Source organism: Aquila chrysaetos, chromosome 8, assembly GCF_900496995.4.
Source record: "Aquila chrysaetos chrysaetos chromosome 8, bAquChr1.4, whole genome shotgun sequence".
NCBI classification, from domain to species: Eukaryota; Metazoa; Chordata; class Aves; order Accipitriformes; family Accipitridae; genus Aquila; species Aquila chrysaetos.
Window position 1 is genome coordinate 6,568,798 of NC_044011.1, and position 14,974 is coordinate 6,583,771.

At 55.7% G+C, this 14,974-nt stretch overlaps 1 protein-coding gene and 2 pseudogenes across 1 annotated transcript; 2 read left to right on the forward strand and 1 right to left on the reverse strand.

Moving 5' to 3' along the window:
• The first annotated feature begins 419 nt into the window (after positions 1–419).
• On the forward strand, positions 420–1,391 carry LOC115344787 (annotated as a pseudogene).
• A 3,460-nt stretch (positions 1,392–4,851) lies between these two features.
• Positions 4,852–5,823, reverse strand: LOC115344788 (annotated as a pseudogene).
• A 4,932-nt stretch (positions 5,824–10,755) lies between these two features.
• On the forward strand, positions 10,756–12,051 carry LOC115344789 (feather keratin Cos2-3-like). The gene is made up of 2 exons (XM_030022721.2): positions 10,756–10,863; positions 11,316–12,051. Exons 1-2 carry the CDS (start codon positions 10,756–10,758, stop codon positions 11,652–11,654), a joined length of 447 nt encoding a protein of 148 aa, XP_029878581.2. The 3' UTR covers positions 11,655–12,051.
• Positions 12,052–14,974: the final 2,923 nt, after the last annotated feature.

Below are 14,974 nucleotides of genomic sequence, written 5' to 3' on the forward strand. Positions count from 1 at the left end.
GAGAGGTGGGGGAAGCAAGAGAAAAGGATGTGGCACGTCCTCTCCCATGAGAGTCCCTGGGCGTGCGGACGAGAAGCACGAGCGTGCTGCCCATTTCCTGACAACTTTGCCACAAACAAGCCCACAGGAATGACCCAGGTGTACATCACCTGCCTGCACGGGACCCCTCCAGCGCTTGAGCTGAGTCTTCTGCCTGCGCTGACGTCTGTCTGCCCCAGAAATCCTTGGGCCTCTCATCCCAGCACTTACAGAAGCCTTCATAGGGGAAAGCACGTGGCATAAGCCAGGAAATGAAAAGGCAGCAGTGCAGGAAACCGGGACACAGCCCATACCATTAGCTGGGATGGTTTGCATTTGACATGAGCTTGTCAGGAAATTATTACTTCCACAACGGGTGCCTGCGGGCCTGAGGCAGTGCAGGACTGCTATAAAAGGCAGCCCGACGCTCTGCTCTCTCATCCACTTCTCTCGCCTCCTTCTCCTTGGGACTCAGGTGAGTGTGAAGCCTCTTCTCGTCCTCCTTCAAGATCAGGCCTTTCCTCGATGTATGTCTCAGCTGCTATGGGCTGTCCTAGCCCGGGGCTGGGAGCTGCTTCTCATGGCAGAGGGAAGGGGAGAGAAGGTCTTCTGCAGAGAGAGGCTGGGACTTAGTTGAGGTGGCTCCTGGCCTTGGAGCTGGGCAGCGTATGCTGAGCCAGGAGGTGCCTTGGCTCCACTCTGGATGGGTGCAGTGCTGCTTCTCATGTGTCCCCGTGCTCTGCTTCCGCTCCCCCGTCTCCCAGGTGCACCTCCAGCCCCGAGACATGTCCTGCTACGACCAGTGCCAGCCCTGCCGGCCCTGCGGCCCGACCCCGCTGGCCAACAGCTGCAACGAGCCCTGTGTCAGGCAGTGCCAGAACTCCACCGTCGTCATCGAGCCCTCCCCCGTGGTGGTGACCCTGCCCGGCCCCATCCTCAGCTCCTTCCCGCAGAACACCGTTGTGGGCTCCTCCACCTCCGCTGCCGTTGGCAGCATCCTCAGCAGTAACGGAGTCCCCATCAACTCCGGGTGCTGTGACCTCTCCTGCATCACCAGCCGCTACTGTGGCAGCAGATGTCCACCCTGCTAAAGCTGCTGGCAACGTCCTCGGGCAAGAACCTCAATAACATGGTGCTCGCCAGAAGATAGGAGCTTTGGGGCATTGTTTCCCTCTTCCAGTCTCCACTCTGTCTTTTTCTTTTGCTGTCGGCGTCTCGCAGTGCCAGCCTAGCGGGGACCTGTTGGCCTGCGTCCCTGCGCAGGGCAGGCAGACGGACACCCTGCAGGAGCTCCACTGCATCTTAGTGGCTGCCCCTGGTGCTCCCTGTGAGCCACCTCCTTTTCTTCTTTAGACTCATTAAAGTTGTGCTGCATCCCAGCCTGGGCCTCCGAGTCCTCCTTCCTTCTGAGGCAACCCTTCCAGTCTGCTCAGGGAAAAAGGTGGAGGAAGGGGAGGGTGGGGGTCCCTGCAGTGGCTTTTGTTTTGTGCCCTTTCCCTTGCAGCTGACAAAGACATCCCTAGCTACTCCACAGCCAATGGCCATCAGTGAGAGGATTCCTCCCAAGGGTGTCAGGAGTGGGGATGGGGAGACAAGAATGCCTGGGGGCAGCCCACAGCCTCATCTCCACCTTCCCCTCCCCTCCAGTACTTGATCTAGGTCCATGGCCAGCACACATGGGCACAGGCAGATGAGATAGCTACCTCTTACAGTCCTTCAGCACCTGGCAGGGCCCAGCTGCTCTCCAGACATGCAGGGCTGAGGTAATTCACAAGTTAGGATCGGGATCAGCCGCACTGAGGCTGCACAATGGAGTCCCCACTCCCTGTGAACCCAACAGCCCCACGGGCCACTGGGGCTCCAGGAGAGCACCCAGAGCCCAAAGGTCCACTTTCTGGCCACCACCCCACCATTTACAGGCAGCGGGTGACTGGGCAGATGGCAGCAGTGCACAGAGCAGCCCCACAGCTACTTGCGCTCTCCGCAGTCCAGTGACCCCCTGCCTTCTCACGGCTTGTTTCAGGTGCCCGTCTTCCCTGAGTTTGTGCAAAGGATTTGTGGCTTCGCTATTAATGCCAACGTTTAGGTATGCTTTTCAATTACACTTGAAATTTTCTTTTTGGACCCTGGCCTTTTAGCCCCAGGCAATGCTCTATATCCTGGCGTCCCTTGGGTATCCGTGGTCTCCTGGGTGCGGAAAAGGAGCTCCTGAAGACAATGCTGGGCTCAAAATAATGTCTCAGGCACACAGCGCCCCATGGACCACGTGAGGTTCCCCTCATGCTCCTCCTGCCCACAGTTCAGGGCAGAGACACCATCTTTGTCCAGCTCGTTGGGCACTGGGCACCTTCGGCGGTACAGGACAGGCACCAACCCAAGCACAGCACAAACGCTGGGGATGACCCTGCCCGTACTCAGCTTCCCTGGCTCCCCAGGTGCTCTGAGGCAGGGCCAGCCCGAGCTCTGCTCCCACCACCACTGCTCCTCGCTTGCAGGGCAGGGTCTTCCTCGCCAACAGACCCTGCACACCACTGGGAACCAGATGGACACACCGAAGGGCAGGGCTGTGCCCTCGCAGTAGGACACCTCTCCCCATGCCAGGCTCTGCAGGGAACAGGACCAGTCTGGGCAGTTACACGGGGAGGAAGAGGACTAGTACTAAGCCCAGGAAGGCACAGCCCCAGCATGGGTCCAAGGCCCTGCTCTGCCCTGGCCCCGGGCAATGGACCCCCGGATGGAGCCCTTCAACACACAACAGAGCTTTCACCTAGAAGACCTAGATAATCAGTACACTCCTCTGGGTATAGGAATCTGCCGCCTGAGACAGAAGTCTAATGTGGACCTGCTGACTCACTCTTTGGGAGTTCTCATTGCTCTTGATCGTGACAAAAGCCTTCTAGAGAAGAAGTTCAAATGTTCATGTCCCTCTTTGCTATTCCCTGCCTGCAGTGTATGCCTCGCGAGGTGAACAAGTCAAGGAAATGAAGAGGACATTAGCCATGCAGCATCCCATTTTCTCTGCAAAAAAAATGTGCAGTCTCAATTGCAATAAATTCTTTTGGAATGCGGATTTTCTTTGTCTTGACAGTGGTGCAGTGGAGCCGTTTGCATACAGTGACATCACGATTGAAAGGCATCACTGAGAGGATCATAGAAGCATAGAATAGTCCAGGCTGGAAAGGACCTTGGAAGATCATCTGGTCCAACGTTTCATGGGAAAGGGAGCCTAGATGAGATCATCTACAACCCTGTCCAAGCGCATCTTGAAAACTTCCAGGGGTGGGAACTCTACCGCATTCCTGGGGAGGTCGTTCCAGTGAATGGTTGTTCTTGCTGCAAAAAATGTATTTCTTATGTCAAGATGAACCCTCTCCCAGTGCAACTTGTACTCATTGGCCCTTGTCTTCTCCTTGTGACTCCTTGTGATGAGAGAGCCTCCGTCCTCTTTGTAGCCACTGGAATACTGTGATGAGGTTCCCCCCAAGCCTTCTGTTCCCCAGGGAGAAAGGACATAACTCCTTCAGTCTTTCCTCATAGGACAGGTTCTCCAGGTCATCTTTAAGATGTACAAGGGGGTGGCGGTGGGTGCTGGATCTGGATCAGCAGAGGCCGAGTCAGGGGACTTGGATCCCAGCGGTGGCTTTCTTGTTGCAGAACGGCCATTCAGCAGGAGAGCCACCTGGGTGAAGATGACCGCAAACCCCATGTCCATGCTACCAGGGCTTGCAGGAAGCAGATTTTCTTTTTCATATGAGTGGTATACTGGAGCAGTTTGCGTATGGTGCCATCACAATTAAAGGACATCACCGAGAGGATCATGAACTCGGTGATAGCCAGGAGGAAGGGGAAAAATGACTGTGCCAGCCAGCAGGCAACACAAATGATTTTCCTGGTGACAAGGGAAGTCGTCATCATTTCTGACACAACGCTTATGGTGTACCAGGTCTCCACAAAGGAAACCTGATGAGGAGGAAGAAATGCAGCAGGGTCTGCAGGTGCTGATTGGTCCACGCAGTGACAGTGAGGAGGCCATTCTCCACCAGAGTTACAAGATACATGGAGAAGATAATGGCACGTGGGGCCATGTGCCCACCGTGAGAGGTCTGGGAAGCCCAGGGGAATGAGATCACTTACCAGCGGCTTGTTCTCCTGTACCGTGGCCCAGTACGTGACCAGAAGGAATCGGCTGCCCAGACAAGAGTGAAGGAACAAAGCTGTGGTGGGTTAAATCTGTGATTTCTGTTGCTGTCAGAGGGACAAAACCAGCCCCTGTGGCTGACTGGCAGAACCCATTTACCCCAGATGAAGGTCCGACCATGCCTGAGCTGAGGTGTGGGTAGTGCACCAGAGCAGGGAGGACCTGGCAGCCTTCCGACTGACATTTCTGGTTTGCTGGAACTGACCATTGCCGTGAAATGGCTGACTCCCGTTGCCACTCATTGTCTGTGTGGTAATCCCTGGGTGCATTGGTTTCTTGATTGCCTCATTCTTAATTGCCTACTTCAAATGCCCAAGGTGCCTGTTAGTAGGAAGGTAGACCGTGGGTAGAGATTTCATCAAGTGTGATGGGGAAGAGGAGACAACACTTGGCGAGAGCTGCCAATGTCTTTGCCCAAAGGAGCTAAGCTAGGATGAGACACCCACTAAGCTGAGCATCCCTCGGAAGCAGTTACAACCAGTTCATTCATGAAACCATGAAATTAATTTACCGTGTTGCCAAGTGACAAAATCCACCGCAGGGACCCCCACCCTCCCCTTCCTCCACCTTTTTCCCTGAGCAGACTGGAAGGGTTGCCTCAGAAGGAAGGAGGACTCGGAGGCCCAGGCTGGGATGCAGCACAACTTTAATGAGTCTAAAGAAGAAAAGGAGGTGGCTCACAGGGAGCACCAGGGGCAGCCACTAAGATGCAGTGGAGCTCCTGCAGGGTGTCCGTCTGCCTGCCCTGCGCAGGGACGCAGGCCAACAGGTCCCCGCTAGGCTGGCACTGCGAGACGCCGACAGCAAAAGAAAAAGACAGAGTGGAGACTGGAAGAGGGAAACAATGCCCCAAAGCTCCTATCTTCTGGCGAGCACCATGTTATTGAGGTTCTTGCCCGAGGACGTTGCCAGCAGCTTTAGCAGGGTGGACATCTGCTGCCACAGTAGCGGCTGGTGATGCAGGAGAGGTCACAGCACCCGGAGTTGATGGGGACTCCGTTACTGCTGAGGATGCTGCCAACGGCAGCGGAGGTGGAGGAGCCCACAACGGTGTTCTGCGGGAAGGAGCTGAGGATGGGGCCGGGCAGGGTCACCACCACGGGGGAGGGCTCGATGACGACGGTGGAGTTCTGGCACTGCCTGACACAGGGCTCGTTGCAGCTGTTGGCCAGCGGGGTCGGGCCGCAGGGCCGGCAGGGCTGGCACTGGTCGTAGCAGGACATGTCTCGGGGCTGGAGGTGCACCTGGGAGACGGGGGAGCGGAAGCAGAGCACGGGGACACATGAGAAGCAGCACTGCACCCATCCAGAGTGGAGCCAAGGCACCTCCTGGCTCAGCATACGCTGCCCAGCTCCAAGGCCAGGAGCCACCTCAACTAAGTCCCAGCCTCTCTCTGCAGAAGACCTTCTCTCCCCTTCCCTCTGCCATGAGAAGCAGCTCCCAGCCCCGGGCTAGGACAGCCCATAGCAGCTGAGACATACATCGAGGAAAGGCCTGATCTTGAAGGAGGACGAGAAGAGGCTTCACACTCACCTGAGTCCCAAGGAGAAGGAGGCGAGAGAAGTGGATGAGAGAGCAGAGCGTCGGGCTGCCTTTTATAGCAGTCCTGCACTGCCTCAGGCCCGCAGGCACCCGTTGTGGAAGTAATAATTTCCTGACAAGCTCATGTCAAATGCAAACCATCCCAGCTAATGGTATGGGCTGTGTCCCGGTTTCCTGCACTGCTGCCTTTTCATTTCCTGGCTTATGCCACGTGCTTTCCCCTATGAAGGCTTCTGTAAGTGCTGGGATGAGAGGCCCAAGGATTTCTGGGGCAGACAGACGTCAGCGCAGGCAGAAGACTCAGCTCAAGCGCTGGAGGGGTCCCGTGCAGGCAGGTGATGTACACCTGGGTCATTCCTGTGGGCTTGTTTGTGGCAAAGTTGTCAGGAAATGGGCAGCACGCTCGTGCTTCTCGTCCGCACGCCCAGGGACTCTCATGGGAGAGGACGTGCCACATCCTTTTCTCTTGCTTCCCCCACCTCTCTCCGCTGGTCGCTCATTGTTGCACGCAGGTGGGCTTCTGCTGGGAGTGTCTGTCCCCACTGCAACAGTAACAGTGCTCTCAGGACAGTTTTGCTGGGCTCATTTGCCTCATCCCCTCCCTGTGCAGACCCTGCAGGTCGTCAGGCAACGCCAGGAGGGTGTCTGGGGCCTGGTCCTTCCCCAGGGTACTTGAGCCCTGTCCTGCCAGTGTGGTCCTGAGCATCTCCTCAGCAGGGTCCCCAGCTGATGATGTGCTTTACGTGAGCGTACAGACTTTTGAGGGTTCCATGCAGGCATGCCTGAGCACACGTGCATCCTCCATCTTAGTCTGCCTTGCCTCCGATCCAGCTTAGCGGTAGTGTAACTGAGGTCTACCCGCTCCCCTTCGTTGACCTCGCTGAGATCATTGCCAGACGTTGCTGCTGGGAGGCTTCAGCCACTGCCACCTCCTCTTCCCATGGGAGCAGCTTTCAAGCTTAAGTCCTAGTGCTCGGCCCCAACCTGAGTTACAGCTCCAGCTGTGACACATCTGTGCCTGTATCGGGCCATGGACCACGCTGATCTCAGTCTGGACCCTGACATGCGGGTGACTTCCCAGCTTCACCTGAGACCTGCCTCGCCTCTGTGAACGCACCTGGTGATTGCTGGACATTGCTGCACCCTGATGACTATCATGCTGACCTGGACTCACTGACTTGCCTTTCCAGCCTGACCCCAGGCACATGTAAGACAAGAGCCTGAGCCAGAACACGAGCAGGACAACCTCAAAGTCTGCGCACACTTGCAGACGCATGATCTTATCGGGGTTTGGGAGAAAAGCTGGGGTAGCTCTCATGTCTGGAGTGGGCAGTGGCTGTGCAAAACAGAAGGCAAAACTGCAACCCTGCACGCCGTCAGAGCAGGTTTCTGTCCCCTCAGGGACCTGCCAGGCAGAATGCTTTGGGAAAGTGCCATGGGGTTTCAAAGAGGTGCAGGGAGCAGGGGAAACACAGCCGTGAAGATCTGATGATAAGAAAGATAAGGAAACCACCATAACTAGTTCCATCCACGCCGCTTGATAAAGGCATTCAGAAAGATTTACCAGGGACATTAGATGGCTGTGGTTTTGGAGCATTCCTTTCCAAATCGTAAAGCGTGACCAGCAATAGCGTTTTTCTTGAGGTTATTCACAGTTACTTCTGTCCCTTGCTGAAGCCTGGAATGGTTCTCTTCTGTGGAAATTCCTATCCATCTAGTTGTGCTTCACTCTCTGTTGGACCCACTCTATCTATTGGGTTTACGTGGCAAGCGTTCAGTAGCTGGGGGACAAGGTTGCAAGGGTGGCCTCTGTGGGAAGAGTCCAGCAGCTACCCCCATGTCCGACAGCGTCAGATGCAATTGGCTCCAAAAGGGACTCGCTGCTGCCCAATGCTGAGCCCAGTAGCAACGCTGGTGGTGCCTCGGTGAAAACGTATTTAAGGAAGGGCAAAACACTGCACAGGCAGTGAGGAATGGAGCAAAGGAAATTGTGAGAAACAATCCTGTAAACACCAAGGCCAGAGAGGAGGGAGGAGGAGGAGGTGCTCCAGGCAATGGTGCAGAGATTCCCAGGCAGCCCAAGGGAAAGACCATGGTGGAGCGGATACCCACACAGCAGCCCATGGAGGATGCCTCCCCAGACCAGGTGGATATCCCGGGCAGGAACTGTGGTCCGAGCAGAGCCCATGCTGAAGCAGGCTCCTGGCAGGAGCTGTGGCTCCTGGAGGACCCACGCTGAAGCAGTCTTATCCAGAAGGACAGCAGCCCGTAGACACAATCCACGCTGCAGCCAGTCTTGAAATACTGCAGCCTATGGGAAGGGCTCATGCTACAGCCAAAGAAAATGTGAGGAGGAAAGAGCAGCAGGAAGGAACAGTTGTGTACTGACCACAGTCCCCCATTCTGCATCCCACTGTGGTGCTCAAGGGTGGAGGAAGTAGAAGAGCTGTGAATGAAGGAGGGAAGTTGAGGGTGTGAAAAAGAGGTGGGGATGGGATAAAGGCGTTTTAAGGGGGTTTTTTGCTGTTTCTCACCATCCTGCTGTACTTTAAATTGGCAATAAGGTGAATGAATCTTCCCCAAGTCAAGCCTGGTTTTGCCTGTGATGGTGATCGGTAAGTAATCCCTCTGTCTTTATCTCGACCTGGGACCTTTTTCACCTTACTTTCTCCTCCTGTCCTGTTGAGGAGGGAGAGTGAGAAAGCAGCTGGGTGGGTGTCTGGAAGCCAGCCAAGGTCTTTTTAGTTTCACACCAGTTATGGCAGCTAGAGGTGCCATGACTGTTTGTCATTCGCATGCTTTTTTTTCTCCTTGAATCTTGTGCCATCAGGAGCAGTCTCTTTCTCCCGCTGTTGCTGCCCTCAGAGGACGCTGGGCAATGCTGTCAGCTGGCCTTTGTGCTTGTGTACCTGGGAACTAGGGACAGGTTTACAGCTTTTCTTTCCCCAACACTCCGTCCCTCATTGCCTCTCTTGTCCGGCCCATCCACTCTCGGTGTTTCACAGAGAAGTCAGTGCAGAAGGTCTCAGGTGTCTTTGTAGTCCCAAATTTCTGAGGTTCAAGCACCAAAGGCTGTTCCCCATGAGCTCTAGGCTTCAGGAGAGGAGGAAGCTAGGACGTGGGGCACCGTACAGTTCTCCTCTCTTGGCATCCAGGCAGGAGGCCCTTCTGTGCAAGGCTGGGCTCTGCGGGTAGGGCCCTCCCTTCTCCCTGGGCACCCCTATTTCCACTATGCACCCAGAGATCTGCAAATGAAGATGCTGTTTCTGTGAGGCTCTGGGGTTAGTGGCCTGAGGGAAAAGGAGGAGGTGGTGAGAGAGCTTCTGCCACGGAACTGTTCTTTCCCCGCACCCCAGGATGGGATTGCCCTTGCCGTGAGCTGCAAAGAGGGAGCACGGGCTGTTCTGACCTGCCTACCCATTTGTTGCATAAGCAAGAATTTTCCTGCATGCTCCTAATGTATGGAATCATCCTAGGTGATGCTGGATTTCCTTTCTCCTTCCCCCGGCCATGGGGCCCTCAAGCTAGGTCTCCTGCATCTCAGCTAAGGTCAAATGGTTGGGAACCATTGTTTCCAGGCACTGTCACATTTCAGGCTTGAAGAGGGAGCTTATGCCACTGCTGGATTCTTCTAGGGCTGCTGGTGGTGTGGATCCTCGGCCCTTTCCAGTGTTGGTGCTGTTTTCTGGAGCCCTTGGCCCAAGGCCTGATGTTTACCAACTTCCTCCTCCCAGGCTCCCCAGGCTCTCATTCCTTTTCCCATAGCTCCTGTCTCTGGGCAAGGGCCACCTGGGGCAGAGGGCTCCCCCATCACCGCAGACCAACAGAATCCTGTAACCTCAAAGCTTTTACATGAGTCAGGAGTGAGGACGCTGGGAAGCAGCACAGCCCCCCGAGGCTGCCTGGAGGCAGCATGGAAAGAGTTGGCCAGGGTTCTCCTCAGTGAGACCGGAGTGCTGTGACCCTGTCTGTGACCCCTCAGACAACGAGGGGCTGAGACTGTGTCAGTGCCTGGCACTGTCGTGGAGGGATGTCACTACAGGCCTTGGAATGGTTAGGCCTGGGCGTGAGGTCAGGCACAACTATGTACACACACGCATGCATTCACACGTGTCCAACAAGCGTGCACAACAATATACACAGATGCACAGAGTCAGGCATACGTGCATAAGGACACAGGCACATGTAGTTGCATGCAAGTACTCACACCTGTGCAAAAAAATACACAAGTACACAGAAACACGATCTCGCCAGAGGCATACAGCTGGGTGTACGCACAAGCATAGGTGTGCATGCAGGTAATCCCACAGACTGGTACACAATCACACGCCCACGCACGTTGCTGCTGATAAGCACATGGGAGCAGAGGCAATAGGAAGGGATGTGACTGAGGCGCTGTTGGGGACCTCCCTGCCAGAGCAGGGACGGGGCACTCTGAGCAGGACAGATGCACAGGCAGCATAGCTAGAGGAGTCTCAGGGACTGTCCAGAGAGAGGAGGAGGCCAAAGTGGTTGGCAACTTCCTCCTGAGGGCAGCTTAAGGTGAAAGAGAGTTGAAAACCTGAAGTGCAGCACGCCTGCCTGGGAAGACAACAGCCGCTGACTGTTGGACTGAGCCGGGTGGGAAGGAAAGAGCACAGGGCACATACTGACAGGAGCCCTTGGGTGAGGAGCCAAGGATTGGAGGGCTGGGAGCAGCTAGGGCCCTCCCTGTCAGCAGGACCATAAAAAACCCACCAGAGTGCCCCAGACTGACATCACCTGCCTCCACTGGACTCTTCTGGCACTTAGTCCCTGTCTCCTGCCCACTGTGATGCATCTTTGACCTGGAAATCCTGGGACTTCTCATCCCAGCACTCAACAGAAGCTTCTGTGATGGAATGGGCATGACATAAACCGGGAAATACAAAGGCAGCGTAGAGGCAAACAGCAGCACATCCCATGTCATTACCTGGGATGTTTCCGTTCATTAGGAGCATGCAGGAAAATTGTTGCTTATGCAGAACTGCCTTTGGGCCCTGAGGCAGTGTGAGGCCGGTATAAAAGCCAGCCCAACTGGTCGCTCTCTCAACCACTTCTGTCACCTCCTTCTCCTTAGGAACCAGGTGAGTTGGAACCCCCTTTTCCCCTCCTCCTCCTCCTTCTCCTCCTCCTCCTCCTCCTCCTCGTCCTTCTCCTCCTCCTCCTTCTCCTCATCCTCCTCCTCCTCCAGAAAAAGATCGAGCCTTCAAGAACAACGCAGCTGCTACCAGCTTCTTGGTCTTATGACAGGGCTCTAAGATCGTGGTCAGTGGAGAGGGCAAAGGAGAGATGGTCTGTCACGGAGAGAGTCTGAGGCTGGGCTGAGGTAGCTTTTTGACTACAGGCTAGGAAGGAGCATTGCTGGGCCTTCCTGCTATGCGAAGGACTCGGCTGAGCTCAGGCAAAGAAGCCCTTGTTCCCCCCTGCACAGCCTCTACCTCCCCACCCAGCAGGTGCCTTGGCTTCCTTTTGGTGGGGTTGCAGGCTGTTCCTCAGGTGTCCCTGTGCTCTGCTTCCTCCCTGGCCTCTCTCCCAGGTGAACCACCAGCCCCGAGACATGTCCTGCTCCGACAAGTGCCAGCCCTGCCAGCCCTGCCAGCCCTGCGGCCCAACCCCGCTGGCCAACAGCTGCAATGAGCCCTGTGTCAGGCAGTGCCAGCCTTCCACCGTTGTCATCGAGCCCTCTCCCGTGGTGGTGATTCTGCCTGGCCCCATCCTCAGCTCCTTCCCGCAGAACACTGCCGTGGGCTCCTCCACCTCCGCTGCCGTTGGCAGCATCCTCAGCAGTAACGGAGTCCCCATCAGCTCCGGGTGCTGTGACCTCTCCTGCATCACCAGCCGCTACTGTGGCAGCAGAAGGTGCTCCCCCTGCTAAAGCCACTGCTGACAGCCCAGACAAAGAGCCCCAGGAACCCAGAAGACGATGCCAGACCAAACAACGGAGATCGTGACCCTTGCTTGGAGAGGGCCTTAGCATGCCCCACTCCTCTTGCAAAGGGTGTCAACCCTTTGGAAAAGGCCGGCCTGGGCTCTCCAAAAACATGGCCAATGCCTCTCATTCCCTTCCTCCACTCTCTCCTTTCCCTCCTTTCCCTTTCTTGTTTTCTGCTCCCCTCAGCCTTGAGGCCCACCAAAGGCAGCTTGGGGGGACCTGCCTGCCCCTTTCCCTCTGTGGGGCCCTGACACTTGGCCACCCGTGGCGATCCTTTCACTGTGGCCTCCTCTCAGAAACATCTTGTTTCCCTCTTTAGACTCATTAAACTCTGCTGCATCCCAGGCTCTGGCTCTGTGTGGTCCTTTCCTCTCTGAATGCTCTCTAAAGCTGTCCAGGGAGAACGGAGCTATGCTGGGAGGGAACAAATGGGTGAGCAGGCGGACCCTTTCTCATTCCTGGAGGACTGGGAGGGCAGGACACACTGTCTGTTGGCCTCCTTCAGTCCCTGTCCCTTGGCGCTGAGGACAACATCTCTGGCTACTCCACAGGCAGTGACCATCAGCCCTTCCCTTGCTGCATCTCTGCCCAGAAATATTCCCCTTGGCCTCCGAGCATGCCCTACAGGTGGTGATCCCAACTTGTGCTGTCTTCATGGGAGGACCCCAGTGCTGCAGGAGGCCCTGGGAGGTCAGCAGCCCCACAAGCACTCAAGGCAGCTCCTCTTGCTCTGGATGGAGCTCTGCTGGGGGAGAAGGCTCGGACAGAAGATGGCCGTGAGGATGGAAGGAGGGGATGGTAGGAGAAATCACCTTGGCGAGAGCCCAGAGCCGCCTCCTCCTCACCTTCCCACCCACCTCCAGAAGGAAGGGCCACGGTATGCATCCAAGGGCAAAGAGGGCTAGGGCAAGTCGCCTGTTCTTCCGTCACACCATACAGTGCCCCGCGCAGCCCCAGCGGTTCATTACACAGATTTGCAGGGCTGAGGTGTCTTGCAGAGTGCACATCCCCAGCTCCCATCCGACGGAGCAGCTCCAGGACAAAAAGGTCTTTTGCATGGGCCTGCAAGATGACACAGGTGAGGGACTGACAGTTCCTCCCATGATACGCTAGAGACAGCACAGGTCAGAACAGCCCGTGCTCCCTCTTTGCAGCTCACGGCAAGGGCAATCCCATCCTGGGGTGCGGGGAAAGAACAGTTCCGTGGCAGAAGCTCTCTCACCACCTCCTCCTTTTCCCTCAGGCCACTAACCCCAGAGCCTCACAGAAACAGCATCTTCATTTGCAGATCTCTGGGTGCATAGTGGAAATAGGGGTGCCCAGGGAGAAGGGAGGGCCCTACCCGCAGAGCCCAGCCTTGCACAGAAGGGCCTCCTGCCTGGATGCCAAGAGAGGAGAACTGCACGGTGCCCCACGTCCTAGCTTCCTCCTCTCCTGAAGCCTAGAGCTCATGGGAACAGCCTTTGGTGCTTGAACCTCAGAAATTTGGGACTACAAAGACACCTGAGACCTTCTGCACTGACTTCTCTGTGAAACACCGAGAGTGGATGGGCCGGACAAGAGAGGCAATGAGGGACGGAGTGTTGGGGAAAGAAAAGCTGTAAACCTGTCCCTAGTTCCCAGGTACACAAGCACAAAGGCCAGCTGACAGCATTGCCCAGCGTTGTGGTAGTACATCCCGCCCCCCCCCATCCTGACAGCAGGAAACGAAACTTCTCCAGGAAGGGAGAAGGGGAAGGAAACCCTGGAGGCTGCAGGTTGAAATTTGAACTGGCCAATTGAGACGCGCCAGGTACACCGAGGTGACCCTCCTAACCAACAGAATTAAATGACCACAGGTCAGATTCGACAGGGGTATAAACGGGGTCCCGCCGGACGACACGTTGGCAGTCCTCCTCGGAGCAGCGGGTCTGCAGTCGGGGACTCCCCCTCGGGTCGGGGCACCGCCCAAGGTAACTCCTCGAGGGAGAGAGCCCTCAGCTTTTAGGTGAGAGATACGCGCATTTTGAGCCATCACTTTAAATCTTGGGAATTCTTAAGTCGGCCGTGTAGTATTAATTCTCTTTACATCATTGAGCCTGTGGTTTTATAAAATGTTACCGAACTTCTAACTAACTTTGCTGAAGAATAAATCTGAATTTTTAACATCTGTTGGATTTGGTTAGTCGTGCATCCGTAACAAGCGTCCTCTGAGGGCAACAACAGCGGGAGAAAGAGACTGCTCCTGATGGCACAAGATTCAAGGAGAAAAAAAAGCATGCGAATGACAAACAGTCATGGCACCTCTAGCTGCCATAACTGGTGTGAAACTAAAAAGACCTTGGCTGGCTTCCAGACACCCACCCAGCTGCTTTCTCACTCTCCCTCCTCAACAGGACAGGAGGAGAAAGTAAGGTGAAAAAGGTCCCAGGTCGAGATAAAGACAGAGGGATTACTTACCGATCACCATCACAGGCAAAACCAGGCTTGACTTGGGGAAGATTCATTCACCTTATTGCCAATTTAAAGTACAGCAGGATGGTGAGAAACAGCAAAAAACCCCCTTAAAACGCCTTTATCCCATCCCCACCTCTTTTTCACACCCTCAACTTCCCTCCTTCATTCACAGCTCTTCTACTTCCTCCACCCTTGAGCACCACAGTGGGATGCAGAATGGGGGACTGTGGTCAGTACACAACTGTTCCTTCCTGCTGCTCTTTCCTCCTCACATTTTCTTTGGCTGTAGCATGAGCCCTTCCCATAGGCTGCAGTATTTCAAGACTGGCTGCAGCGTGGATTGTGTCTACGGGCTGCTGTCCTTCTGGATAAGACTGCTTCAGCGTGGGTCCTCCAGGAGCCACAGCTCCTGCCAGGAGCCTGCTTCAGCATGGGCTCTGCTCGGACCACAGTTCCTGCCCGGGATATCCACCTGGTCTGGGGAGGCATCCTCCATGGGCTGCTGTGTGGGTATCCGCTCCACCATGGTCTTTCCCTTGGGCTGCCTGGGAATCTCTGCACCATTGCCTGGAGCACCTCCTCCTCCTCCCTCCTCTCTGGCCTTGGTGTTTACAGGATTGTTTCTCACAATTTCCTTTGCTCCATTCCTCACTGCCTGTGCAGTGTTTTGCCCTTCCTTAAATACGTTTTCACCGAGGCACCACCAGCGTTGCTACTGGGCTCAGCATTGGGCAGCAGCGAGTCCCTTTTGGAGCCAATTGCATCTGACGCTGTCGGACATGGGGGTAGCTGCTGGACTCTTCCCACAGAGGCCACCCTTGCAACCT

What these genes read in the sequence shown, in the direction of transcription:
- LOC115344789 (XM_030022721.2), top strand. Translation starts at nt 10,756, where the DNA reads ATGCAGAACTGCCTTTGGGCCCTGAGGCAGTGTGAGGCCGGTATAAAA. An exon ending in TCCTTCTCCTTAGGAACCAG is followed by an intron (nt 10,864 to 11,315) that starts GTGAGTTGGAAC and finishes CCTCTCTCCCAG; the next exon opens with GTGAACCACCAGCCCCGAGA.